Here is a 27,641-nt window from a genome sequence, read left to right on the forward strand (position 1 = left end):
AGTTTTCCTTTAAAGAAAAAAAAAAAGAAAAAAAAGAAGCAGCTTAGAAATGTTGGTATGGTTGCTTAAAGGACAGCCTGGAAGCGCTGTGAACATGCCGTCCCACCTCCCTCCAGCCAGCAGCATTGGTGGCTGGGATGGGATACTGACTGCTAAGGGAGTGCCATGAGCTGGAGACCCGGCCCAGGTTCTCCAATGGTCTAAAAGCACAGGTCCAAGAAATTAGCCAGGCTTTCTGAGCACCGAGCCGTGAGTACTGGACAGGTTTGATACAAGGCTGCTGCGTGTGCCAGCAGAATTCCCGTTAGCCTTTGTGCATGTTTTCCACCGTGGACCATGTCTGCTTTCCTCAGTGGAGATAAGCAGCAGATGTTTCCTTCTGCATAAGCTGCTCTGTGCTGGAGGAGGGGGCAACTTGCGTTCCCGGCCTCCAGCCTTCCCACCCACTTTCATCTCTTGAAGGCAAGGGGGTGTTGCGAGCTGAAAAACATCCCAGGGTTTCCTTTGCTTCCTGCAGACAAAGGTATCTGCAACCCTTGAGCTTTCCGCTTCTGCGCACAGCAGATACCGAGAGCAGCTGAGCTGAGAGAGCTGTCAGGGCCAGCAAGCCGCTCTTGCAGCTGCCAGCTTTCCTTCATTGTCCTTCACCAGCTGAATACTTCACTGAGTTAGAACACTTTTTGGATGGTCAAGCACAAAAGCAAACAGTGTGCATCTGGATCCAGCAGCCCTAGAGGTTTTCGGTGACACAGGCCATAGTATGCAACGCTTTCATGCTCCTGTGAAGGAGTATGCAGCAGGAAGATGGAGATTAAGGGTGAGGGTGTTTGAGCAGCTGATCTCTGTGAGGCTTGGGTAGGTGGCAGCGGTTAGACAGGCCCAAGTGAGGAACAGAGAATGCAAAGTTCATGAAGTCCCGGACCTCCCCAGATCAAATCACAAGAAATTCTGGAAAATCCACGTGGAAATTTTCTCCATGTTTCAGTAATGAAATTAACTGAAAGAGAAGAAGAGAGCATGAGCTGGCAAAGAGCATTAAAATGCAAAGTATGTAATTATAGACTCACAGTTGTAATGACTCCAATGGTTATCAGAGACAAGTTTAAAAGGAGAATAAGTTATTTCAGGCCATAAAGAATCAGTTATGGGTAATTAAGCTGCAATTATCATTACTATGCTGCTATGATAGGTTTTTTTAAAAGCTAATTTTTCTCAAATGGAGTCATGCAGGTTAGGCATGCATTCACTCACTGTCTGCCATTCCAATAAAAGCATTTTCAAGATGTGCCAGTGGAGGAATCTCAGGTTTTTTGCTAATGAAAGCACCGGGTTCCCATTATGAAGTGATTTGTTTCACATCACACGGTCTTCAGTGGCATCGTTCAAACTAAGGCTCAGTGAAGTGCATTAACTCATGCGCACTGTCAGGTGTGTAGGCCAGAAGCCAGCTTCAGTTGGGTTCTTCACATGCTTAACATGGAGTGATCTGGTAAATTGGCAATTCCAGTCTCTGAGAGCAAGGACAATATGGCTGAGAGTGGCTAACGGTGTCCTTAGTTCGATCTACAATGCTCAGGTAGCTGAACCTGGAAATCAGCCTGGGAAAAGCTTCAGTTTACAGCATTGCAACAAGCATTGATGGCCATTAGCCTTGAAAGGCCCCTTGGCAGGTAACAGCTGGCTCACAAGCTGCTGCCCTGGAGGCTAGTTGTGCTGCTGATGGAGCCAGAGACCTAGGGTGGCTGTAACTTACAAATGATGGGCCCAGAAGTCAGCAGGCCGCCAGGTTTTAAGACATCATCCATGAGATCAAAATCTTCGTTGCAGGACTTGCCATCTGTTTTTGTGTGCCACCCTGCACAATATAACCAGGGGATACTGCGACACGGATCTGTAGGAAAAGGATTTGTTAGTGCTGAAAATTGAAAGACACTGGGGTTTCGTGTTCCAAAGATAAACCTAACGCAGACCCCTTTACTACTGCTCCAAATTTAATTACGTTTGTAGACGTTTCCTGAAGTGTCATATTCAGCCTACAACAGATGGCCCTCATGGGAGGGATAAAGATTCAAAAACTCTTTTTCCTTGTTAATTAGTTTGGGAGCCTTATGTGTATCTCAATTGGCGTCATCCAAAGTGCTTGTTTTGTCATGCGATGTATCAGCTTAATGCAGTTTCCCAGTAGTAACGAACTACTCTGCATTCGTTTAAGGTAGGAGAGGGTTAACATTACGAGCACCTTTTTATTGGTTTTTGTTTTCATTGTTCACTATTTTTTTATTAAAGGTATTTTCACATTGTTTCCTACATCCACCGCCCCTAAATGCTGGGCTTTTTCAAAGCGCTTCTCTCACGGTTTGGTTCACAAAGTTCATCTTTGGAGGAAACGTATTACATGAGGCTGCATTTCTGCCTCTGAAGAGATGGGAATGGCTCCAAAGCCTGTGTGTGAAGCTGTAGCCAGCTGTGTGTGTTTTGAGTAGGTGCCTAGAAGTGATGTCTTCTGTTGGAACAACCAAGATTTGGATTTCTCCAGGTATGCTAAACACAAGGAGAGAACAAGACTTCTGCGTTCAGCCAGGCACATCTATGGCTCAGAGAGGGAGGAGAGCTTGTGATAGATGGATGGCTGTTAGAGGGGAGATAAACTGGGTGTTACCTAAGTGAAAACATGTTTCCAGTAGAACAAAGAAAGGTTTAGGCTGAAAAAGAAAAAAGAGCTGACTGTTCTAAGCTATAAAGTCAGTGTCTTCAGTGGGTGCCTGATTTCTAGTGTCTGTTTCTCAAGCTTGTCAATGGTAGGTGATTTATTGACAGCCTTTAAAGTGCGTCTTCTGCCCTAAAGTAGCAGGCACGTACCATGGTCTTGTATTTGTAAAGGCAGCATGAAATCATTTTTATCCACACATCCCTCACAGCATCCCTCATTCTTGTTGCCCAAGGGCTTTCAGAGAGAGATTCATTGCACCATTCATGACACAGACACGAGCCTCCGCGCTGCAACGTGTGGGCATAAAAAACAGATCCCCTCTGCTCCTTATTGCACATGTGTACAAGGCTACAAATCACACAGCATTATTCAGCACTGCTGTTCACACTTTCACAGAGAATGCCTCACAATTGTGTTTCTCAGCTGAGATCGATCCAAGATATTGCTCCCCTGAGCTCATTTTGCAGCTAAGATTCATTGCAGCAGAATTTTTCTTCCTAAAAGACCCGTCAGAATAGACAGTCTGGAGAGTGACTAGCAGATAAAGCATTCGCTTAGGCTTATTTCCCAATCAGAAATGCTGTCTCTGGAAATGAAATGTGCGAATCTGGATTCTGTAGAAACTTGGATGGAGCATGAACTGGGAGAAACGTGTAAATCTCTGTTCCTCATTAAAGTCAACCGCGTCCAAGGTAACTCAAAACAAGGAGAGTTGACTCAGGTAAGTTGTGAGGTTGTAGGCAATGAAGAGCAACCTTCTACCGGTGGGGGTAGGTGATGAGCCCTTCTGATGGGGCTGGCCAGGCATGGCACAACACCAGCAGGCCCTCCTTGTGAGAGGTGTTAGCCTGCTCAGGGTTGTAGTTGTCTCTGTACATGGGACTTCTGTGGTGGCCTGGGATGGAGGGAGCCCGTTCTCACTTGCCTCTCAGTGCCCCAGGGAGCCCATTCGCTCTTGCAACTCACCAGTGGAGAGTAGGAAGAGGAGAATGAGGTCATGACAACAGTCAAAGTGAAGTTGTTGACTTCTTTTTATCACCCTTCCATAAATAGGCTGCCCTTTTGGTTTCAGTTTTATCTCTAGTCACGGGGAGAGCACTATGCTCTCATTTCCACTGCTGGAACAGTTGGCTACCAGGCCTTCCTACCTTTCCTCTGTGGTAATAGTGCTGCCTGCATCTCCCAGTGGTCGGGAGATGTTTGCATGTACAAGTACACGAGAGCACAATTTCCACTCTCAGTGACTGTGGGGAAGGGAGGAGAGATGCCAGGGACTGCACACCTGTGTGATACTGGGGTTATGTTTCTGCTCTGCATGAAACATGCAAGGGGGAAGTTCTTTGCTATGAGAGTGGTGAGGTACTGAAACAGGCTGCCCAGAGAGGTTGTGGATGCCCCATCCCTGGAGGTGTTCAAGGCCAGGTTGGATGGGGCCCTGGGCAACCAGGTCTAGTATTAAATGAGGAGGTTGGTGGCCCTGCCTGTGGTGGTGGGGTTGGAGCTTGATGATCGTTAAGGTCCCTTCCAACTTGGGCCATTCTGTGTGATATGCAGCAGAACGTGCTATAACTTCATGTACATGACTTGGTTTCCAGTTGGCTGTGGTAACTCTAAAGTTTGACTAACAAAGTTTTGTAACAATCCTTTTCACTACTTACTCTGGAAAGCATTGCCTGTGCTAATGTTTCTCAAACACTGAACGAGAAGACCTCTGAGTTCCCTTTGGATTTGAAATAGGGTGGTGTTAAGCAAGGTTGTTTTGCAAGTTCTAATCTCACTCCAGCAAGCACTATTCTAATTAAGATGTGACCATCAGAGAAGCACATCCATTTTCCTTCCAGTAAAATATGTGCTGAGCTGGTGGTGTTCCTCAGCAAGGATGTTCTCACTGGCATGGAGGATGTGATCTTGTGGGAGCTTTATGCAATGGCAGTAGACATTAAGGTTGTCAACTTCAAGCCACAGACTAAACAGGATCACATTTCAGATTTAAAATAAAACACCCAGTTTGTTGCAGTTTCACACACAGCGCTTGTGATTTCAGTTCTGGTTTTCCCTTGGTAGAGGAGCTTTTCCTGGAAAGACCATTGAGGCTTCTGCTGTACTGCTACTTATATTATTAGTTTAGGCAGACTCGTGGAAGCAGAGAGCAGGGAGCGGTCCATTTCTCATTAGAACAAACAGTGGATTTTGAATGTAAAGTCTTAACTCCCTTAGATGGAATCTATCGGTATCCTTGTTACATGTCTGAGATCTTTAAAGATGTGTGTACCCAGGTAAGGCTGAAGGAGGCACTGGGGAAGGCTGTAGACATGCTTTACATTTATCCTTTAGATTTCTCATAGAATTAATCGTAGAATCATAGAAAGGTCTGGGTTGAAAAGGACCACAATGATCATCTGGTTCCAACCCCCTGCTATGTGCAGGGTCACCAACCACCAGACCAGGCTGCCCAGAGCTACATCCAGCCTGGCCTTGAATGCCTCCAGGGATGGGGCATCCACAACCTCCTTGGGCAACCTGTTTTGGTGATTTTTATTTCTGTCCTCACAGAAATGATACACACTTAAAAAACATAAGGCTTTTGTCTAGGTGGTATCACATAAATGTGTTCTGAACCCATTGTGATCTCTTTGTTGAGAGATTAAAACTCTCGCTTCACCAAACATCAAAGATTCAGACTTCTTCAGCTGAGTATGACTTGAGCGTGAGCTGAACCCATTGTTGTCATGCATAGTGTCTAATTCTGATAAGGAAAACAGGCAAGCTCTTGATCTATTGGCTCACTATGTTGTTCAGAACATAATATAGCACCTGGGCTCTTGCCCACTTGCCACGTGACAACTGGACTTGAGAAGCTTTGGCCTTGTTTGTTCAAGACTTGCCCCACTGACTGGTGCTGAGACTTGTCTTTCTGGAGCAGCATCAGGTTTGGATTTTGTCCTCAGATTTGAGGTCGTTTAGGCTCAATGGGTCCATTTGGGTTGTCTCCATTTAGCCTTTTTGCCTAATGGTGAGTATGTGGATAGGTGAATAGACTATTTTTCTGCATTCAGCCTGTGCTCGTGCATTGAAACTCAAACTAAGTGGACTCAGACTGCGTTACTTGTTCACTGTAGGGCAATATTTTTAAAAAGAGATGTATTTAAAGAAAACACGGTATCCTTGAAGTGCACAGTGTGTGATGAGAAGAAAGAACGAACAAGGATCTAAAAAAGGAGCTAGTCTAGTCAGCAGTGTAAGTGGCGTTATGTGGAGGCAGATGGGTTCCAGCTGTCTTTCTGGTAGAAACCAAGATATACTGCATGAACTGGGGAAGGAGAAGCTCCTTTAACTGCTAACTGAGAATACAAAGGAAGATCTGTAAGGAAGCCTCATGAAGCCTATACGTTTTTGTGTTGGTTTTTTTTTTTTCCCCTGAAATAATCAGGACCACATTTGCTTTAAGGTGTACATGTTGTTGCTTTGTTAATTAAGAAGAATGATATTAATTGAATAATAATTCAAATGGAAAATCATTTCCAGTTGTAAGCTGCCACTTTCTAGGGCTGTTGGAAAGCCTCTGGATGCATGATAAAATGAATATTTATTGTGTATCACAGATGGAGAAGGGAGTTGTTATTTTTGGAGCCGGACAAAACCAATGCACGGTTTATTTTTGTTGAAATTTGGATCACATCTTTCAAGAGAAGATAACTGGCAGTGGATCAAAGAAAAGCTCAAGACCAGCCATTAGAGTCTATTAGTTTTGTGTCACACATTCAAACTTGATAAAGTGGAGAGATAACAAAAATATATACATACAAATTAAGAAAAGGGCTGAGAGGGAAGGTAAGTTCAATATTGAAATGACTCCGAGTAACTGCCTCTGCAGCTTCTTTCCCTGCTGTACTGGAGTCCATAATGCAGTTATGTTTGCACTGGTGAGATGCTTGTGGACATCCACTCAATATTCTTAACCTTAGCAGATGGAGTCATTAGAGAACAAGTAATTCCTTCAACTCCAGCTGCTGGGAGGAAATGTTATACAGAAAACTCAGACAATAATTTTAGCAAACATTATAATGTTTGACTGCAGATCACCATGATGACCAAAGTCATCAAAAAGAAGCAGTTCCAAAATCCACCAAAATTGGAAGCATCCTACAGTACGGAACGAGTTCCTTGTCATATTTGCTAGGGGAAAAAGGTATGCAGGTAGTGCTAGTCATAGGAAGATGTCCTGCAGGATGTAATTATTTAGTAGTTTGAACCAAGATTTCCAAACTCCCTTACCCTAGAGAGTGAATAAAAAAATATGAGCATGTACGTCAACAGGACACTTTAAACTTTAAGACGTGAGTCATAATGGCCGTTTGGCCTGGTGTCTTTTAGGGCATATTTACAGAATGAAATTCTAATGGTTCTCAGGTGCTTTCGTGTCATCTCGTTCTTCAGTGTTTTTCACTCACACTGGTTGAAAATGGAACCTTGCCAACAGGGAGAGCTTCTCATTGCCAACTGAGCAGCAAACTTACCAGTCAGATTCATAAAGAGGAAGCGAGTTCGAGTCTCTCAGTGTGTGGCAATTCTTACGGAACAAGGCAGGCTATACGCAATCTGGGACAGCCCCCTGGCAGGCAGATCAATGAACACTTGCACAGAGATGTTGCCTAAGTAAACACAGTCACGGGGTCTGATTTCGCAAGCATTTCTTCCTATTGCTTAGCAGTAATAGGATACTTTTTGTTCAGTATACTCCAAGCATGTTACTTTGCACACCTAGAAAACCCGAGACCTACAGCTTTACGACTCAGAATGAATAGCATCATGTTTTGCTCAAAATGGATGCTGGGGCTGAATTATTTTCAACATGAAGTTAGCCTTATGTGCATATCTGCATTTTCAGCTGCAAATTTGTGCTGCAGCTCCATACGGTTGTATGAGTAGAGCACGTACAGTACATTCTGTTCTGCAATCTTTGTCCATAGGTTTCATTTCACGACATATACCTCACATGAATGTTCATTGCTGGTAAATGCTGTGAGTTCTGGTCAAATATTTCATGATGCATTGCTCCAGAACTGTCCTGGATACTTTCAGGAAACATGCAGACCTACTGCACAGAGCCCTGAGAAGCACAGGTCATCTTGGGTCCTATAACTCCATTGCTCCTGCTCTTTTAAACATTCTGCCTTGTTGCATGGAGAAAGCCTTGATGTTCTTTGTGGTCTTTGCAGCCAGGCAAACAAAGAGAGAGAACTGGTGAGCAGCTGAATCTGAAGGTAGTGGAAAAGTTGTAAGCAATCAATTCACAAGTCCTACTTCTGGAGAAGGACCAACCATCAGTAAGTCCAGGCAGCACGCTTGGGGGGCAGTGCCAAGGGCCAGACAGATGGAGTGGCAGGGAAAGACTTCCATTACATCAAATGCTTCTTGGCTGTACGAGCAGCTTGCTGCAATGGCCTGCCAGCATAAGGACCCCTGCACATAGACTTCACACTTGGCAGGGTTACTGTCAGTTGTTTGCTATTCTACTTGGTAGATAATTATGATATAAGACAAGGGGATGTACAATGCCATGATAAAATGACTTCACCCAGTATTAAGACTAAGAGGTAAATGGGAAGTTGTTAATGACTTGGCATGTATGGAAATCTGGGCCGGGTTTGAAAAGTAGGAATAGGACTGAGGGCACAAGGATGTGTGGCTGTAGCTATCCAATCTCCAGGGAGGCACAGAATTACAAAGTGTGCACAAATAGGCAGTAGAAATGACAGAGGATCTGAAGTTGAATCTCTCCATGGCAAAGTTAAATACTTGATAGCACAGGGAAGAGTCAGCAGCTGGAAGGCATGATTAGGGATGAAAGCCTGGGGTAGTATGGAGAGGTGAGCAGGTGGTTGCTGATCCTAACAGCATCTAATGGCATCCCTTGAAATTATCAGAAAGTAAGCTAAACATGCACAGAAAACAGTAATATCCTTCCATCGGGAGCTGTGAAACTCATTGCCACAGGGTGTGGTAAGAGGCTGGAAATATTCTTGGACTCAGTAAATTCATGGAGTCCAGATAGCATTGAGATCAGCCCTTTTTTGAAACTCCAAAAGACATAAATTGCTCGTTGCCACAAGATACAAGGGTGAAGGTCACACTCGACCTACTGTGTTCTTATGTCTTAATCTTCTACTACACATTACTGACAAGATCAGATTGTGGTTCACATGGAACTCCAGTATGAACAATGACTGACTGTGTATTTCTATGGTTTCAGACACCCCAGCTGGCATGGATATTTCTCTGTATTGTTTCAAGTCCTAATCTGTGGCTATTGGATGGTCTGTGAAGAGTCACAATCATCTTAGGAGATCTGAAGGTGTCTCCCAACACCTTGTTTTTTAATGAGCTTTTCTCCATATTTGTTTGTGTAAGTCTTCTGTCTGGAAGGTCTAAAATGCCTTTTACAGCCAAAAGAATTAACTATTTACTTGTTAAACATGCAGACAATAAAACAGAAAGTCTACACAGAAAGGTGAGAGCTATGAAGGGCAGCAGGCTGAGACACAGACAAGAGCCTTCATTAGCGGTACAGCAGATCTTGGCTTAGGGTGCAGACGACCACACATCTGCTTTGCTTCAGGGACACTGTCCCCTGTCTATGAAAATCTGTTTCTTAAATGGGATTGATAATGGTCATCAAATACTACAGGGTTTGCAAACACTGCATTGTGTTTGCAACAGGACGGACTCTTTGTCAGGACACATAGTGACTGGGCAGAGGGGAGTGGCTTGAAACTGAAAGGAGATAGGTTTAGATTAGATGTTAGGAGGAAATTCTCCACTCAGAGGTTGGTGAGGTGCTGGCACAGCTGCCCAGAGAAGCTGTGGTGCCCCATCCCTGGAGGTGCTCAAGGCCAGGTTAGATGGAGCCCTGGGCAATCTGAGCTGGTGAAATTTATTCCTACTTGTGGCAGGGGGATTGGAACTAGATGGTCTTTAAGGCCTTTCCAACCCAAGATGTTCTATTTTTTCCTTTGAATTTTTTTACTGTTGCAGAACTATGCAAATCAAATACGTTTCAGTACAGTCCTGAGGTTCTCACTATATTTGTAAACATTACTAAAATGCTGTTGTGTTGCAGTAAGTAACCTCCTGGCTGCTGTTTGGTTGTCAAATAGTTGGGAATTTCCCTAAACATCTGCTAGTTCACAACAAACAATTTTGGTCAGACTTGTCCAAAGTCCCCTGCTATGCGAAGCCATAATCCTTTAGCTGCTCTGCCTTGCAAGGTGCAGTACAAAAAGACAGCAACCCTGAACAGAAACCACACAGGGCTTTGGTTTTCACTCTTTTGAGGACTTTTTTTACTAGGAATGCAACTCTTTCCTCACAGCTGGTGGCAGTCTCTATATTTATCCATGGACAGATAGGTATATTTCTCTAAGTATTTTTTCTCTCACATTCTTCTGATCTATGTATAGAGAGAAAGTGAGATTCTTAACTTAAAAATTACTAGCAAGATATCTTGATCCATGAGTGCTGTGCCCTTGCCGTTCATAGCTGCTTGTTGCAACTTTCAGAGATCCCACCATGATCAAAGTTTCCAAACAGAGCTGCCATACCGTTGTAGCGTTACAAGGTTAAATTCAGTTCCCCATTTTGGTTTTGTTTCTGTGACTATGGTATCAAGCCAAGATCTGTATCAGTTATTCATACACTCTGCTGGAAACCACTCTCCCTGGAAAGACTGTTTATGAGAACTTGTACATTAGTCAAAATGGTGACTGGAGGTCCTGACATTTTCCAGCTTTCTGTGAAGTTCAATGTTTCTGAGAAGGTCGGGTTAGATGAGCTGTCCTTAAAGAAAATGCAGGGTCTGCTGGGTCCTGGTGAAGTAACTGCCCCTGATATATCAGCTGCTGTAAGTGACAGCCAGAAGGGCCAACTGGGTCTCCATTTTAGAATGAGAGAATATCCAGGGTTGGAAAAGACCTCCAAGATCACGCAGTCCAACCAACCTGGGGAGCTCTGAATACAGGGATGTCTTGGAGGAAAAACAAACAACAACAACAGTAACACAAAATACAACTCTAAGTCACTTTTTCCATCACGTGCAAAATCTTCACACAGTCTTTAAAAAGCAGTTGCTGAAATGAAGGGTTTGCTTTTCATCTGGGACAGAACATCATGTGCCGGAGAAGGCCTTAGCACAGTGCATGTAAAGTACGAACCACTGTAAGATTAGCTTTCCTGCCCCTTGTGTGTTTGTGTTCCTCTTATGTGGTTAACCGTCATGAACACAACAGAATCCTCCACACTCTGTTCATGTCAGCTCCTGCTTCTTAAAGAAAGTTACTGAACAGTGCTATAAAAGGGATATTAAAAACTAAGACAAATGAGAAAATTACTGCCTGTGTCAAATAAATATCTTCATCTTTTGGATGAAACAAAAGTTTCATTCAGGGGCATCTAAAAAACAATGCAAGGTCAGTGCTGCCCTCCCAGTGCACCTATAGCAATCCGTGATCAATACCAGGTCAGTTCTTCAACATTCACAGGACAGATATTATTTGTCACTGTTTCTCAGAGCTAAGAAATCACTTTTCCCAATTGAATTCAAGTTCAGCTGATGAAAGAGCTGATTGTGAACAACAATTCTGTTTTTTGTTTTGCTCAGCTTCTGAAATTCTCTGTTTTCTGGATTGACCACTTAAGCCATCTACTGTAACAGGTTTAAAAATCTTACATTATTCCTATTGTTCTGGCTCACATAACTCACGCTCCTTATGTGGACACAGTTCCTTCCCTGTCTGCTGTTGCCATGGGCTTTTCATAATCTCTGTTGTGGTTTTAAATTCCCATATACTCTTCACATGCAAGCCCACGGTGCACACTGTGTTGCATCATATATCAAAAACGGTTCATGATTGCAAGCACCACTACAGTTCTGGGAGAAGAGGGAAATAAAGTTACTCAGCAATCTCAGGTTTGCTTTGCTGTCTTTCAGCACGTGTCCCCTTCTGACTGAATGCCTGCGGTCTGAGAAGATGCCACAAAGGTGGGAAGCGTCTGTTTGCTGTTTTCCTTGGCGTCGTTTGCTCCACTAGTCATCCCCAATGCACTGAGTGACCATGGTTGTGCTCAGCTGTGCTTAAAGCCTTGCTCAAAAGCATGGTAGATGATATATGCTGTTGGCTTATTCCAGCCGAACAGCAGGGTGACTGGTAGATGAGTGAACTGCTCAAGCTGAGCTGCTGCTTGTGGCCCACTTGCCTTGTCAACCATCATCTGCAGCAATGCAGGTTACTCTCTACAACAATTTGAAAGGAGGTTGTGGCAAGGTGGAGGTTGGCCTCTTCTCCCAGATATCAGTAATAGAATGAGGGACAACAGCCTTAAGTTGTGATAGGGAGGTTTGTTTGGATAACAGAGAGACATTCAGATACAGTGATGGTGAGACTATCACTACTCAGCAACTTGGATTACCCCTTCCATTTCAGTGCACAGAGACACTTTACCTCTTCAGGTTTCAGGACTCTGCTTTTCAGCAATCCCCCTTCACTCCTTGCCCACATTGCATCATATGTTACATAGAGAGTGCCCTTAAATCCAAAGCCAGCAAACCCCACTTTTTAAACAATCTTTTCTTTATTCCATCATTCTCACTCTATGACTGTGTGTCTGTACAGATGATTTGACCAGGCCAGCGGCCTGCGTACAGCACCACTGGGCAGGAGAAGACCTCTCCATTTCCCAGAAGGAAACCACAAACCCAGGTATGATGTGTGCAGTGATAAGGATGGCCAGAACAGGGAAAGCCTCAGCTAGGCCTCCTGTGTTAGCTCTGACTCTGTTTGGTCTGAGGGCAGAGGAGGCACTGGAGAGGATAAACACAGCCTTCCGTTGTTTGAAGTCCTTCTGTCTTGTTGCTGCTGGCTCTGGACCTTTCCAGCCCCTTAATCCCTTGTTGCTTGTTAAGTTCTAGAATGAGGGTCTCCTCCTCCTTCTCCTCCTCCCCTTTCTCCCTTCTCTTTCCAACTCTTGCAGTGTAATCTGTCTTCTCAGGCTGCCAGGTTGCATTTGCAGTGAAAGAAGCTGTTGAAAACTCAGGAGCCATGGGACAGCAGGGAGGCAGCCTGCAACCAAGCTGTCACTGCTCTTGCAAAACAAGCACCCCTCCATGACAGTGTATGTTTCTTGGCCTGCATCTCCCAGTTTCTCTCATGTACCATTTAAGATTAGTGTATGAAAGCACTTATTTCTCTGGCAAATTTTTGTATTCTCGGCGTCTGATACAAACCAGGCTAGTCCCTCTGCTCAGTCTTACTCTTTCTGTCCCATCTATTTGGTGTTTCTTGGAGTTGGACAACTTTTCTTCCATCTCCATTTCAATGCTCCCCAAGAGCCCATCTGGGAACTATGCACAAGGACATTATAAATTATTAAAACCAGGTTTGCTCATATCAGTGAGACCAAGAACATGTGTTGGTGCAATAGCTGTGGTTTATTTTGTGTCGTCTTGCCAGTCAGCTTTCAGCATGTAATATTTCTTAATACCTCACCACCTTATTCTCATGTGAACCAGAGCAATTCACTCCTATTTTTAATCATGTAGAGCTGACTCAGCCAAGCCGGGTAACAGGAATAAATAGCAATATCCATGTGAGTGCAATTCCTGGATGCCAAATAGCATCAGCCGCAAAAGCAGTTGGACAAATTCCTCTATCAAAGACAGCAGGACTTGGGAGACACCAGAAAAACCTGGTGCCTTTAGCTTTCCTTACCACAGATAGTCTTATTGCTGCTCCATGATGCCTGAATTTCCATGAACTACAGATAATGATCAGGTGTGCCTTGCTTGTGGTGGTCTTTTGAAACACAGGTTGGAAGAAACTGCTAGAATGTTAAATATCATTTGAGATTTTGGTTAATTTACTATGGAGAAAAATCTACCCAAACGCCTCAAGGCAGCTGCACGTTGTGGGAAATGGTTATTTGGTGAGATGAGCAAGGAGTGAGACATATAGGGAATAGCCTGGTCTTTGAGTCAGGAATTTCACAGCTATGCTCCATCATCTCTAGCAGTATAAATGAATCATCTGCAGAGCAGAACCACAGAATGACACCAGCTTCCCTAAAAGTGTCTCTCTATATATCTGCTACACTTGCATTTTTCTGTTTATAAATAATAATTGACCGCAAAGTGAGATGGTCTTCTCAGCAGTCAGGTCCTAAAAAAATGCTTATCATATCTTTCAGCTTTTTTTGCTAAACTACTTTAAATTAGACTTTCATGCTTCCAGATGGAGCATTTTGACTTAAAGACCTGATGTGGATGTGTGAGATGACAAATCTTCTGAGATAAAAGGCAGCTAAGATCTTTTCTAAAGGATGTTGATTGAAATTGTTAATCCTTGTTAAAACTGAATCCTTGAATCTGAGGACATCACGTTACCTAAGAACTGCACTACTACTCAGTAGATATTTGGTTTTGGTTTAGTTTTCAGAAGCAGGACAGCATAAGTTGTTTCACTAGAAATGCGCTTTGAATCTTGTTGCCCAATTCATCTGTATTTTCCAAGGCACTGCATATTCAAATCACCTGGATTTATACATGTATGAGGAAAACTGGTCACTAATGGCATGTACAGATTGGAGACCCAAATTTTTACCTTGTGGAGGGAAAGTCAGGTAGATCAGGAAGATATGGAAACTCTAAGACCATTGGTTCAATATAGAAACTATAAGACCATCCCAGATTGAAATATGAAGTTTCGTCTTTCTTTTTCCTGTAGTTTGCTTCCTGAATTTAGAGTAATGTTGTGGATACTGCCTGAAGAAAAGAAAATGTGCAACCCAAATTTATGACATATCTCTGAAGCATGTTGATAGATGCCATCAGCTGTGTAGTACTTCTTGTAGAATATGGCAGTATGATCTCAAGTGGTTATTTTATTTTCATTTTTGAGTCATTATTTGGATAGTGAGAGCATGAGGAAGCCTTAATGTCAAGCTAGGATCCTGGTGCTCCGGGCCAGGTCTGCTCAGCTGAGGTTTGTCTGAGGTCTGTGGGCAGGGATCTGTGTGCCAGCTCTAGCTCTGGGAGGTCAGCCAGACACCACACACTGCCAGCAGTGACGCAGTGCATGACAGCCAGTCCGCCAAGGACCAAAAGACTGAGAGAAATACTGAATCTCCACAGGAGGCATCACATGTGTGGACAAGGCAAAAGTGACCTGTGGTACTGTTGCTGACTGAGGTCTTTCACTTGACTGCCCTCTTCTAGAAAGGTGGATGTCAACATTACCACAGTTAGTAGCCCTTATCTTACCATTCCAATGATGAGCACTGAGACCATGACCATGAATCTGTCAGTTCTTCATATTCTACTGTGAAGACAGCCTTCCATACAAAGTAAGACACTGAGACGGGTGTCATGGAAAGAAAGAGGAATCAACCCGTTCATGATTCACAAGCTATCTGAGAAATCATAGAAGAGGAAAAACCTGCCGTATTGTCCACACAAAAACTTGCATAACACCCTGTGTGAATACTGCAGTTATTTTGCTGCTGACTGTGCTGAAGGACACCTTTTGTTACCCACGAGAAATTTTATTTAAGGACGAGTATAAAAAAAAGTCATGTGAAGACATGAGTGTAAGCAAACTACCATTCGTCAGAAAAAGGGAAATTTAGTCATATATTTAGCAGTCATTTCCCCTTTTTTGGGAAATCCAAACGCATATTTTCTTTCTCTTGGCCTGTATTTCTCTCATCCTTGCTCTACGGAAGGAAAGTAAAATAGACCTAAAATGTCACTTGGTTTTGACACAGATCTGATTGGGCAATGGGGGGACAAATTTCCGCTGTGCCTTGAGCTGAACTCTATATAAGGTCCATTCTGGCAATTTCACTCTCACATCTTTTCATGAGAAACTAACGGTTGAAAGGATGCAGAAACACAGGTAAGTGAATCTTATGGAAATCTAGGAATAAATCTATCCCTAGAAACCCCTGTTTGTGTAGGGCTTATGGAGACTGATATTAAACTGAAGGGACTGAACTAAATAACCCAGTATTTTGATTAAGCTAAGGATCTAAAAAGAGAGAAAATCTCCTCCTACAGTATTTTCCATGCATACCTTGGGGACTGTTGCAGACCCAGGTGTAGCCCTGAGAAGAGATAAAGCTCCATGCCACTGTGCTGGAAATGAGTGAAGACCTTGTACTATGGGAGGTGACTCAGTGTTATAATGCTGTATTATTAAGTAAGAGATTGACTCTGTGCTAGCTGTTGTGCCCATGTCCTACAACAGCTAATGAAAGACTTGCAGCAGATAGTTTTGTTTTCCCCTGAGGTCACTGTGCCAGATACCTGGGACATGTTGTTCAAGGTTTTTGTCATCATTTGTTTGCACAGACCGTTATGCTGTTCACATAAGGAAACTCATGTGTCCCAACAGCAAGGTGGGTGTGCATATCATGGGAGTCAAAGCTGTTGTCCCAGGAGATAAATGTGTTGGAAACACTGAGAGCTTGGCTCTGGCTATATATTTGCCTGCAGATATGTGCTGCTTGGCCTACTTTGGTAGCCACAATGGAGAAGATAATGTGGCAGAGGATTCATGAGGGCATAGAGTCTTAGCAGAGACTTGAAGAGATTCTACTGCATCTTTTCTCCTGTGCTTATCCAAACAAGCTATGCTACAGCTAAGCTGAAGTGTCTGGCCCGTGCCTCAGTAGCAGCTTATTGCAAAATACACAGAGCTGTATTTTTCTACCCTTGTACCGTGGGGACAGCAGCATCTTGTGGTGTGTTGTTTGCATCTCCCAGACTGACAGGAAGATGACAGACAAGAAACGTTTGCACTAAGCCAGATGCTCTTGTTCCACAAATTATCATCTTCCTTCAACTGGGAGTGAAGAAGAATCAAAGCTTACCAAGTCCGCAGTTAGGAAAAGAATAGTTAACTATTTAGTTAATGTTGAGTATTTTGTTTGAATCTTCTGTCTCATAATAACTTGCCTGCAGATTTCAAGACATTTTCCCTCACTCTTCTTCCCATTTTCTCTGGGAAAGAATGCATGGGTTCTTCTTTGCCCTGGTTACATGCACAGTGTGTGCCTCTGCTTTCAAGCTCCAGCAAGGGAAAAGTACAGGTAAGAGCATGGGTTTGGTTGTTTTATTTCCTGACTCCCTTTCCTTCTCTGTAATATTCCCGGCCAACAGTAATGACAAAATGTCTCTGATTCATATAGAGAACTGCCCAGATCACACCATGTTTTTCCAATACTACTATGAACTGCACGGAGAACCTGTGGTTCTGAAATGCCCTTCTCCCAGATATAAACATGTGGATTTTTCTGCCTTGACACATAATATCACGTGGTACAAAAATGATTCAAAAACCATGATATTAGGAAGAGATGAAGATCCAAGAATCTGGGCAAAAGGAGATGCGCTCTGGTTTTTGCCAGCAAGGCAAGAAGACTCAGGAGTATATATCTGTACCAGAAGGTAGGTGTTTAAATGGAACTTCAATTCATTAACAATTCAGGCAGCATTCTGAGCTTCTTTCTTCTTCCCTGTTCCTTTTTCCCGAACTTTACTTTTCTTCTACTTCACATTTTTAATTAGAATTGGATTGCCTTGGCTTTGCTGGAAGATCTCACATGAGACCCAGTGTGCATTTATGGGGCTGGGATCAGGCCTGTGATACTACAGGGGGTTGCAGTGTGAGCCAAGGCTCTTTTCAGATCATTGTTTTCTGCATGTTTACAATCCGACAGCTGTACAGTTTTGAGAGAGGAATGGGTACCTGTGCTTATGGTGGAGTGAGGAAGGCAAAAACCACCAGTGCTACTGGGGTTTGAAAACCATATGATACAGAGTCCTTGTCCCCACTAGCTCCTCCTTCCTACTACCTGGCAGTGGGAACCTCACTCCACATTTAAAAGTATTCATATGCATCCATAGATTCCAGATGTACTAAAAAGTTGGGAAACCTATTTGGAAAAGGTATGCAGAGGCCAAGTACATTGCTTCACTGCTACCATTATTGATAGAATAGAAACAAACCCTATATCCATCTCATATCATCGAAGTAGAACATTTCTTCAGCATGCTGTGAAATGAGGATTGCAGTGGAAGGGGACACAGCTCAAGCACCAGTGTCCCCCAAGTGACTTGTGTGTATTGATCCTTCTTGTGGCTGGAAACAATTGCCACTTGGGACCAGGAGAAAAAGAGATGTACTGTATTACTTTGAAACCTTCTTCCCTGTGCAAAATATGTCCTCAAGGAAATAGCTGCTGTCTGCGCAGTAGCAACTGCAGGCATATTTTAATACATGCTTTAAGCTTTTTATTTCTCCCTTACATTGCGATCACTGGGGTTTTCACAGTCAAGACCATTTCCAAAGAAGAGTGGAGGGTTTGTGACATATTGGCTGGTATTTAGATGGATGTGTTGTCCCTCCTTGTAAAATCAAAGTCATGACTTAGTCTAAGGTGGCACAGCAACCTTAGTTTACAGAAGAGAAGAAAGCCTGGAGCTCTGAGGCAGACAAATATCAGCAACATGTGTAGGCTGTGCCCCAAACTTGTTCCATTGATTTTCCAGGATCCCTCTACACAGCACAGAGGCTGAGTATCAGGAGGCCTGGCTGTGGAAGTGAGGCCAGGTGGTTTTCTCAGGCGTGGAAAGACAAGCTTAGAAGGGAATCCAACAATCTAAGATTTAGTACTGATTGCAAATCTGCTTGAGCACGTAGCTGTCAGCTTTCAAGTTCATCTGCTGTAGGTTTGAAGGGTGTCACTCGAGCCCTCCCTGACCACTGTTGGGTGCTCACGTCTACCCACTGTCTGCAGGAACAACTCCTACTGTGCCGAGGTGTCCATCCACCTCACGGTCGTGCAGAAGGCAGCTGCTCGGGACATTGCCTATCCCCAAGTCCTCTTCACTTTCACCTCTGGAAAGATCATTTGCCCCAACCTGTGGGAGTTTACAACAAACAGGACAAATGTGGAGCTCCAGTGGTACAAGGTAGAATTTTTTTACAAAAGAATTTTTTTAGATTGTGATAGGACAAGGGGAACGGTGTTAAACTAAAGAGGGCAGATTAAGATTGGATGTTAGGGGAAAATTGTTTACTCAGAGGTTGGTGAGGTGCTGACACAGCTGCCCAGAGAAGCTGTGGTGCCCCATCCCTGGAGGTGCTCAAGGCCAGGTTGGATGGGGCCCTGGGCAGCTGAGCTGGTGGGGGGCAGCCCTGCCCATTGCAGGGGTTGGGGCTGGGTGATTCCATGATGGCTGAAATGTTTTTGTTTTAGAAGAGAACCTCTGAATATTGCTCTTATGAGGTCATGTATGGAAAACAATAATGTGAAAACCTTTATGATGACTATAATTTATTTTTTTCTTAGAATAATGCCTTATGTGATTGCTCATAAGAGGACTCAGGAAGTAACTTAGTATATTTTTTCCATCTTAAAATATGAGGCTTACTGGAAAGATATGTTAAAGCAGCAGTTCTTCGTACTTCACATAGTGCCTCAGAACCTTTTGGTGAGGAAAACATGTTTGTAGCACTTGCTTTATGGTGGGAAAGTGAAGCTGCCCAGGTTCAACGGTGATCAGCAAACTTTCTGTAACAGAGAGGCAAAGATGAAAAGTATTGTCTGGAGGTTACACAGGGTTTAACCACACCTGTATGAGCTGTAACGTCAGTTGTCCTTTCTCCAGGATGCTCAGCTTTTGGAAGATGACAGTGAAAAATTTGTATTTCTGAAAGAGTCGTCTTCTCTGTTCTTCACTTCTGTATTACCAACAGACTCCGGCTACTACACCTGCAAGATGGCATTTCCCTATGAAGGTGTCACATATGAAATCACCAGAACAATTGAGCTGCAGACTGTTGGTAAATACTACCCACTGAGAACACTTAAAGCAGCTTTTGCATCAGAGGGTTTGCTGCTGAATTCGGGGAGAGGAGCTCAGATTTAGTGCTGCCAAGCAGGGGAGTGGACATGCTGGCTTTTGATGCAGGGGGTTTCCATCAGCGTGGCTGGCAGGGCTATTTGACTAACCTTAACCTCAGAGCTTGCCCTGGCATTCAGCAGCGCAGTTGCAGGAGGCAGAACTGGCTGTCGCAACTGCCTGCGGTTGTAAAACCGAGTAATTAATTTCTCAAGGGGAGGAAGGTCTCTACGAATGACTTCAGAGGGCTTAGGAAATAAAACACCGAACATTGGCCCTCGGGCTGGGGGAAAACCGCTGTTTCCCACGGCTTGAGCCGCTGGCCCGGCTGCTGCTGCGGGGCGCCCGGCGGGCACCAGGGGGCGGAAGGAGGCTGTGGCAGCCTCGGGATGGGTATCACTTAGGTCCCATCGCCATCCCCGCCTTCCTCATCCATCCCCCGGGGTCACGATGCCGGCTTGGGCCCGTCTCTCCCCGCTAACACAGGTCTCTGGATGGGTAATGTCTGTAATGGTAGCGCTGACTCTGTTCTCTCTCTGTGCAGAACAAGAGAAGAGAATTACTCCCATAATTGTGTATCCAACTCAGAAGACAACATCAGCTGCTCTGGGTAAGTACCAGCACTGTTTTGGAAGCATCTAATAAGGAGAAAGTTAGAGCAGGTTTGCTGATTTGTACCCTAATTTGTTGGCGTAAACTATTATGGTTCTTTTGGTCTCAATTATATTAACACCACATTGGTGCTGTAGTAGTTTTTCATGGTAGTTTTTCCTTCTTATTGTCTATGATGAGAAGCTATTTTCTTTACATCACAGAACAAGCAAGGTCAGAAAAGACCACTAAAGTCATGTAGTCCAGTCATCAGCCCATCACCACTGTGCTCACTAAACATTTATCCTTGTAGAAACCAAAGCAAAATAGCTGTAGATTTTAACAACAAAGCATGAAAAGTATATTAGCATCCTTAGATCAGCTGCTCAGAGTTCCCTCCTTATAAAGAACATGCCCTTTTCAACACTCCCCCAGTCAGCCCTCGGTTGTTGGGTGGCTTTGAGTGAACCACCCAGCTCTTTTGAGAGGAGACATTTTTCATTGCTCCTTAATGTTTGAACCAGACAGTTATCGCTAACTAGAATGTATCTTGTGAGAACCTCAATTTGTCTTCAAGGATGTTGTGACGATGCGTTTCTGTTGCTTTCCCCCATTTGAGAGAATGACGTGTAGATTTGACACTGAGCTCTCCTAACTTGGGTATTATACACACAGCTATGTGCTGTGAGCCTTAGTTTTCACTGCCACTTTTCTTTCTGTGAGTGTAGCATTGTCTTTATTTGTATCACAGAATCACAGATTATTATTATCATAGTCTTTATTTGTATGTGTCTGTCTGCCCCATGGAGCATACTGTATTCTCTTCAGCAGTACTGTACGGTAATTAAGCCATGTGTTTTCCATATAAGACAAATATCCACTAGTGTGAGAGCTCCTTATCTTTAGCTCAGAGTTGCAATAATTAAAGCAATATTTCTGAATTTTTGCATGGTCATGTTGTCCCTGGAGGTCTCATTTAGAACTGAATGTGCTTGCCCGCATCACTGTGGATTCAAGCAATTGCCCTGGAGCAACCATGCCCTTTGAGCTGTAAAACAGCAGAAGGAGCGTAGGAACACAGCTTTGCCTCCTGAGAAATATCTATTGTACAAGGACTGATCACTGATGGAATGGAAAAGTAATTTGCTTAGTAGTGGAAAGGACTGCCAAAATGAATGGTCTTGCTGCCAAAGAACAGGGGAGCAAATGCAATCTGGGGCATAACATCAGCTTTCAGTGTAGTAGCGCTCAACATGTGTGGTAACTCAGTCTCCCATCAGAGATGTTCTGTTCACCAGGAGAAAGAGTAGATCTTAATATGCAACTGAATGTTTTTTTAATCTCCCTCTGCCAACAGGCTCCAAGATGACTCTCCCGTGTAAAGTATTTGCTGGACCAAACAGCAACGTCTATACTGATGTGGAATGGTTAGCGAATGATACCACGATCGATGTGGTTTACAAGCAAAACAGAGTTATGGAGGGGGAACGACAGTAAGTCAAGCAAAAGTGTTTTCTTGTGGTTGTGGTGCTACAGGGGCTTTCAGCTGGATGCTGGTGGGAGGGAAAACATCCTCTTGCCATGGACCATTGTCTCTCCCTATCTCGAGCCATTCTCTGAGTTGCCTCGTAGCTGCATACCTCAGGACTTTTGACATTTTGCCCATGCAGTTAACAGTTAAACCAGTTCTCTCACCAGGTATGATCTTCCCAAACCTCTCCTGCCTAGGGATTAGAACCTAGCATGATTCAAGAGGCATTGACAACAAGCTCTGGGGATATGGCATCCCTGTTTTCAGGGGCAAGAGTGTTTAATATTTATGGATGTGGTCTGTTTTCAGCCTCAGGGCTATGTAACAACCTGGCCATGTTGAGTTTATTGCACAGTACAACCAGACGTAACACTGACAGCTGGGGATCTGAGCCTTTATGTGCTTTGATATTCCTCACAGCTTGACTGAGTACATTAATTTACAGTGTTGTTTACATGGATAAATGAGAAAGCCTTGAATTCATGGTGAGATGCCTTAAAATACACAGTGGAACAGCAGGTGTGTCTACAGGATTTAGAATAGAACAACACATATGCTTTCTTACTTAGACCTTTATTATTGCTACTACTGCTGCTGCTTCTGCAACTATTATACACTACTACATAATTGTATGAGGAGGGAGGCTACGCCAGCTAGGGATCACACAGAACTCATGGCATAAAGCAGCCTCAGTTCTTCTGGGTGCCTCCAAAGAGGCATTATGTCAAAACAAATCAAATACCACTGGAAAAGAAACCAAACATTCTTCACAGGGGTCTGTGTCAAAGCACCCACAGCCAAGTTGCTGCCTTCCCGTGGTACTGACCCAGGATGTGTGCACAGGCAAATCCATTGTCGTGGTGCATAGCAAACCCATGAACAAATCATTACAGAACAGCTGGATAAATTCTCCAGCAGTGACTAAAAGATATCCGGAGATAATGTTTGCATCTAGATAAAAGGATCTCACATTTATTTTGCCTTTTTCTTCCAGAGAAATGACAGAAAATGGTGAAAACTTCATTGAAGTGCCACTGATTTTTAAATCTGTGGAAGAAGTGGATTTTTACACAGATTTTAAGTGTCTGGCCCAGAACACGTATGGATCCCAAGTACTGCCAACACGTGTCAAACAGGAAGGTAACTAGTTTAACTACTTATCTAGGAGAGAAATGGGCTGCAATTGTTATTCTAAATCTAAATTACAATTGAAGTATTTTATGCTTTCTGACTTAGTCTTACAGTGGTAATCACTTGGGAAACATTGGTTGCCTCGCATATAGACTGAAAATGCACAGTGTTTTGGAATAGCCTGCTCATAAAGAACACTTTCTGTAGGTCACTTGTTGGCATTTTCCGCAGGCATAAAAATCTGTTCTAGTGTATCTATTCACTGGATGAGGCTCAAATGCAGATACATTCTGTGAAATGATGGCTCCATTGAGACAACTGGCAAACTCTCGCTGGGTGCAACAGGGCCAAATCTCACCCAGTTCCTCAACAAGTAGGGAAAAAAAAAGACAATTGCAGAAAAAAAAGATCAAAGAGTTCCATTTCCTCATACAAACTGCTGCCAAAATAACAAGAAATATAAATAATGGTGGCTGTTGTTATTTTGGTTCCTAGAGATAGAAAGAGAAGCTCTAAACTCAGTGCAGTTCACATTGTGACTGTTGGCTAAGTACCAGCTGTAAAAACAGTGTGAAGCAATGCTTATTGTTTCTTTGCATAACACTGATGAATCACCAAAGCTTGCTCACACCATGTTAGAAAGATACATGAACAATTACAGTCTTCATTATGAGTTATATCTCATGACTCACGCCAGCATCTTATGATGAGGGATTTGCATTCACTTATCTATACGATGCGCTGCCCAGGTCTTCCATGAACTACACAAGTATTGTTTGCTACAGAGAAGGCAACTCATGAAGCAGTGTAGGCCTGCATAATACAAAGCTGAAGACATTAGGTGTATTTTGGGGAGAAGCTCACAGTCTTTCCTCGATAGTTAATTTTTCAAGTGCCCTGCATGAGAAAACTGTTTACAGAGGTTGAGAGTGGACTGGCTATCATGTACTCTCTTTCCATGCAGTGCCTTTGTTTCCTGCTTGAAGCGTCACTGCTTTCACCAAATTAAGATGAAAAGTACACAACCACCCTGAGCACGGGAGAGCCATTTGTACACAAAATCTCTGGACTGTAAATTCTCATCCTCCATTGTTTTCCAATACTTTCCTCCCACCCTGGTAAACACATATCCCAGAGCACTGAATCCATAGACCTCTTCCTTTCAGAAGCAGTGAGCCCTGCTGAAAGGTTAATTTGCAGACATCCTTTTTAAAGTAGCTTCTCCTCTTCCTCCTTGAGCATAGAGAACTATGTTTTCTGATAATACATAATTTCTTTACTTTTCCAGCTGTTGGCTTGCCCTGGTACATTGCAACGATTCCAGTCACATTGGCTTGCATCATCCTGATGGGAATATGCGTACAAAAGCGCTGGAAGCAGAGAGCTGATAAAGGATACACAATAGCAAAGGTTTAAGATTGACTTTATTCTCTGCTGCCAACAGTGAAAAATTCATGCTCACATCTTTCATGTGAGACAGAGACATTTTGGACCAGACACACTTCTTTCCCAGCAAATGAATGTATATCAGCTTTTTCTTCTTCTCCGTGTCTTCCATGATTTGATTTTAGAAATATGTTTGTATAAAACGCTGCTTAGAAACAGGGAACCTACTTCTATTGTTTTGCATCTAAACTGTGACTTACAGCATTTTGAAATACAGTGTCCCATGTACATGCCCTTGTTATGAGACAGGTAAGGAAAGTTAGATGATCTTCTGCTTTGTAATTCCAATAGTTTTATCCTTTGGGGGGAAAAAAAGGGGTGTAGAAAAAGCTGAGAACCTTAAAAAAAAAAAATCATACAAAAAACCAAGTTCAGTTCAGTTTCAGTTTTGGGCACCTCAGTACAGAAAGGACACCGAGGTACTGGAGCAGGTCCAAAGAAGGGCAGCAAGGCTTGTGAAGGGCTTAGAGAATGTGCCCTACAAAGAGCAAACAAAGGAACTGGGGCTGTTTAGTCTGGGCTAGAGGAGGCTGAGGGGAGACCTTATTGCTCTCTTCCAATACCTGAAAGATGCTTACAGTGAGAGCAGGGCTGGTTTCTTCTCACTGGTGACAGGTGACAGGGTGAGGGGAAATGGCCTCAAGTTGCACCAGGGTAAGTTTAGATTGGACATTAGGAAACACTTCTTTACAGAAAGGGTAATTAAACACTGCAATAGGCTCCCCAGGGAGGTGGTTGAGTCACCATCCCTGGATGTGCTTAAAAACCATTTGGATGTGGTGCTCAGGGACATGATTTAGCGAAGGGTTATTAGAATTAGGGTAGTATGGGTAGGACTCAATGATCTTAAGATCTTTTCCAGCCCAAGCAATTCTATGACTGTGATTCTATGAAACAATAGGAAAGTTTTCTTTAAGAAGGATTTTCTGCACCAGTGTGAAAATGCAGTTTCCTTCTGCACCCAAACTCACTTTATGTTTGTTTTAAAAAGCCAGGCTTTCCTTTTTTCCAGAGCCTAATGCAGTTGTCATGTCAACTGTAAATCTATGAACTTTTCCAGAGAAAATAAAAAATATATATTTTTTTTACCATTCAGTTTGTTCTTTACATTAATAGGTTTTCTCAGAATATCCCTCTCCCAGGGATAACTAACTCCATGTAATGGAGTAATAATAGTGTACACTGGAGAATTCAGTTCTCTTGCATCTACCAACATCTCATAACCAGAGATTCATAAGCAGCTGTAATGTTGTTATCTTTGCCAAGAAAAGAATTAGGATGATGCTTTAGAGTTTGGAAAGTCACTTGACTGATACAAATAAAGTTTTATTCCTGGAAGTGATTGAGCAAATTATCAGTAATAATGGACATTCTTGTTCTTCAGTCTTCCAACTTCTGTTGCTGGCCTGCTCCTCCTCTCTAATACAAATGTAGAAGTCATTAATAGATTCCTGTAAACAATGGGTCTGCACCAGTGATGCAGTTTTGAGAGCCATGCGTCCTTTACTTTGAAGTATGTAGTCATGATGCAAAATACTGCCTGTTTAGTTTTGTCCAACTGGATTCAAGTCTTGGTAAAAAACAGAAGGGAGCAATAGATAATTAGTAACCACATTGCACTTTGAGAATCAAAATGAGTAGCAGAACCTGGTTGTTTTTTCTTCTAGGCAGTAACACAACTGGATAAGTAGATCCATCATACGCATTATTTTCATCTGCGTAGGAGGGGAAGAGATCCAACTTTAAAATCATTACAGATCTATAAATGACACCCCTCATGGACACTGAAGAAAAAGATTTATTTTGGTAATTCATCCCAGGCACTTTTCAAACTTTAAGGAAAAAAAAATAATGATCAGGAAAATGTTGGCTCCAAATAAGCAAATTTGTAAAGTAAGAATTCTGGAACTGCATGGAGTCCCACAGTCTACAGAGATGAACTACTCCCGTTCATCTGGGAGAGACCATGATCAAACTGCCTTCCACCACCACTCAGAGCTGGCTCTGACTTTGCACCCCAAAAATATTTGAAGCATTTCAAAGGAAGGATGTGGCTTGAATTAAGAAATCCTTAAGTCTATTAGCAGGAATTGTCACAGCTTATGAGATTCAAGCCAAAATTTCTCTTTAAGTATCCTAAATATTTTCTGCGATAATACAGGAGTTGGGATGCTGACAGTCTGAGTCAGTGACAACCAGACAAGACCACAGGATTTATAGTTTCCAAGAATATTAAAAATGATGAGAAAGAATACACATGATTTATGGGCAGATGTGAGAAAGGTGGCTGAGTGTGTTGGAAAATGTTAGTTCTCTTGCATGTCTGTTCTTTGAAGGAAGAAAAATACTGAACGTTGATGGAAGGATTATAAGAAAAGAGAAGGTTTTAGGTACATCAGGAATGCTCTTTTTTCAGTAGCTGCTCTTCTCTAACAAGAGAACAAATTAGGTTTGTAAATAAATGTAACCTTTCAAAATGTAGTTTGCTCTTCCCATCCATCTGTATGCTCTATGAGTAGCTTGATGACACATCTGTATGTGGGAGAGAGGTTGGATTTCATTCAGTAGTGAGAAAGAAGTAGAACTTGGTATATAGAGTGCTGGTGCCAGAGAAAGTTAATATCTCAGACTACTCTCCAAACTGGAGAAGGAAACATGAATGTGAGATAAGATTTGGACATATGGGGACGTGTGGTAACTCAGTAGTGCCTTGAATTTTCTCTGCATGAAGAAATTCAGTGACGCATCTTTGCTCCATTCACGCTTCTATGTCAGACACCAGATCCATTTGCTTGGATGGCTGTGATTGCAATTCTTAGGTGCCCACCAGAGAATTTTTGATGACATTTTTGCTCTTCCTGTGCTCCATCCATGAAAATGGTTGTTCACAAACCTATGTACTGCCAAAAAATGATGACACAAATAATGCGTGACTGTGAAGGGAGGGATGTCTTTCTTTGTCTATAAGTGAGGACTTTAAAAAGAGAGTCACACAGAAAAGCACAATCAGATTTTTGAGTTGAGTATCTGATTGCAATTCTATACACTCCTTTTGAAGATTTTTAAGTAATATATTTATGTCAGCTGAAAATGGAGTTGCAAATATACAAAAAAAAAAAACCAAAAAAAAAGATTTTTTTTTTTGAAATCTTGAGACTTATTCTCATATGCCTTTAACACAGTGGAAAGAACAGCTGCATATTTTTTGCTGTTCACAGGTCTGTGTGTGAACAATGTATTGTAATCCATAACATTCTTTGCTGTCTCTTGAGTTA

The 27,641-nt window shown here is 42.9% G+C and overlaps 1 protein-coding gene across 1 annotated transcript; it reads left to right on the top strand.

Annotated features, from left to right (window-relative positions):
* Positions 1-15,504: 15,504 nt before the first annotated feature.
* On the top strand, positions 15,505-25,704 carry IL1R2 (interleukin 1 receptor type 2). The gene is made up of 9 exons (XM_015850259.3): positions 15,505-15,654; positions 16,722-16,849; positions 16,949-17,207; positions 18,560-18,734; positions 19,434-19,608; positions 20,212-20,277; positions 21,616-21,751; positions 22,784-22,929; positions 24,209-25,704. The coding sequence occupies exons 1-9, from the start codon at positions 15,641-15,643 to the stop codon at positions 24,334-24,336; spliced, it is 1,227 nt and encodes a 408-aa protein (XP_015705745.2). The 5' UTR covers positions 15,505-15,640; the 3' UTR covers positions 24,337-25,704.
* Positions 25,705-27,641: the final 1,937 nt, after the last annotated feature.

The sequence above is a fragment of the Coturnix japonica genome, chromosome 1 (assembly GCF_054131305.1).
Source record: "Coturnix japonica strain WE chromosome 1, WE-NBRP24, whole genome shotgun sequence".
Taxonomy (NCBI): Eukaryota; Metazoa; Chordata; class Aves; order Galliformes; family Phasianidae; genus Coturnix; species Coturnix japonica.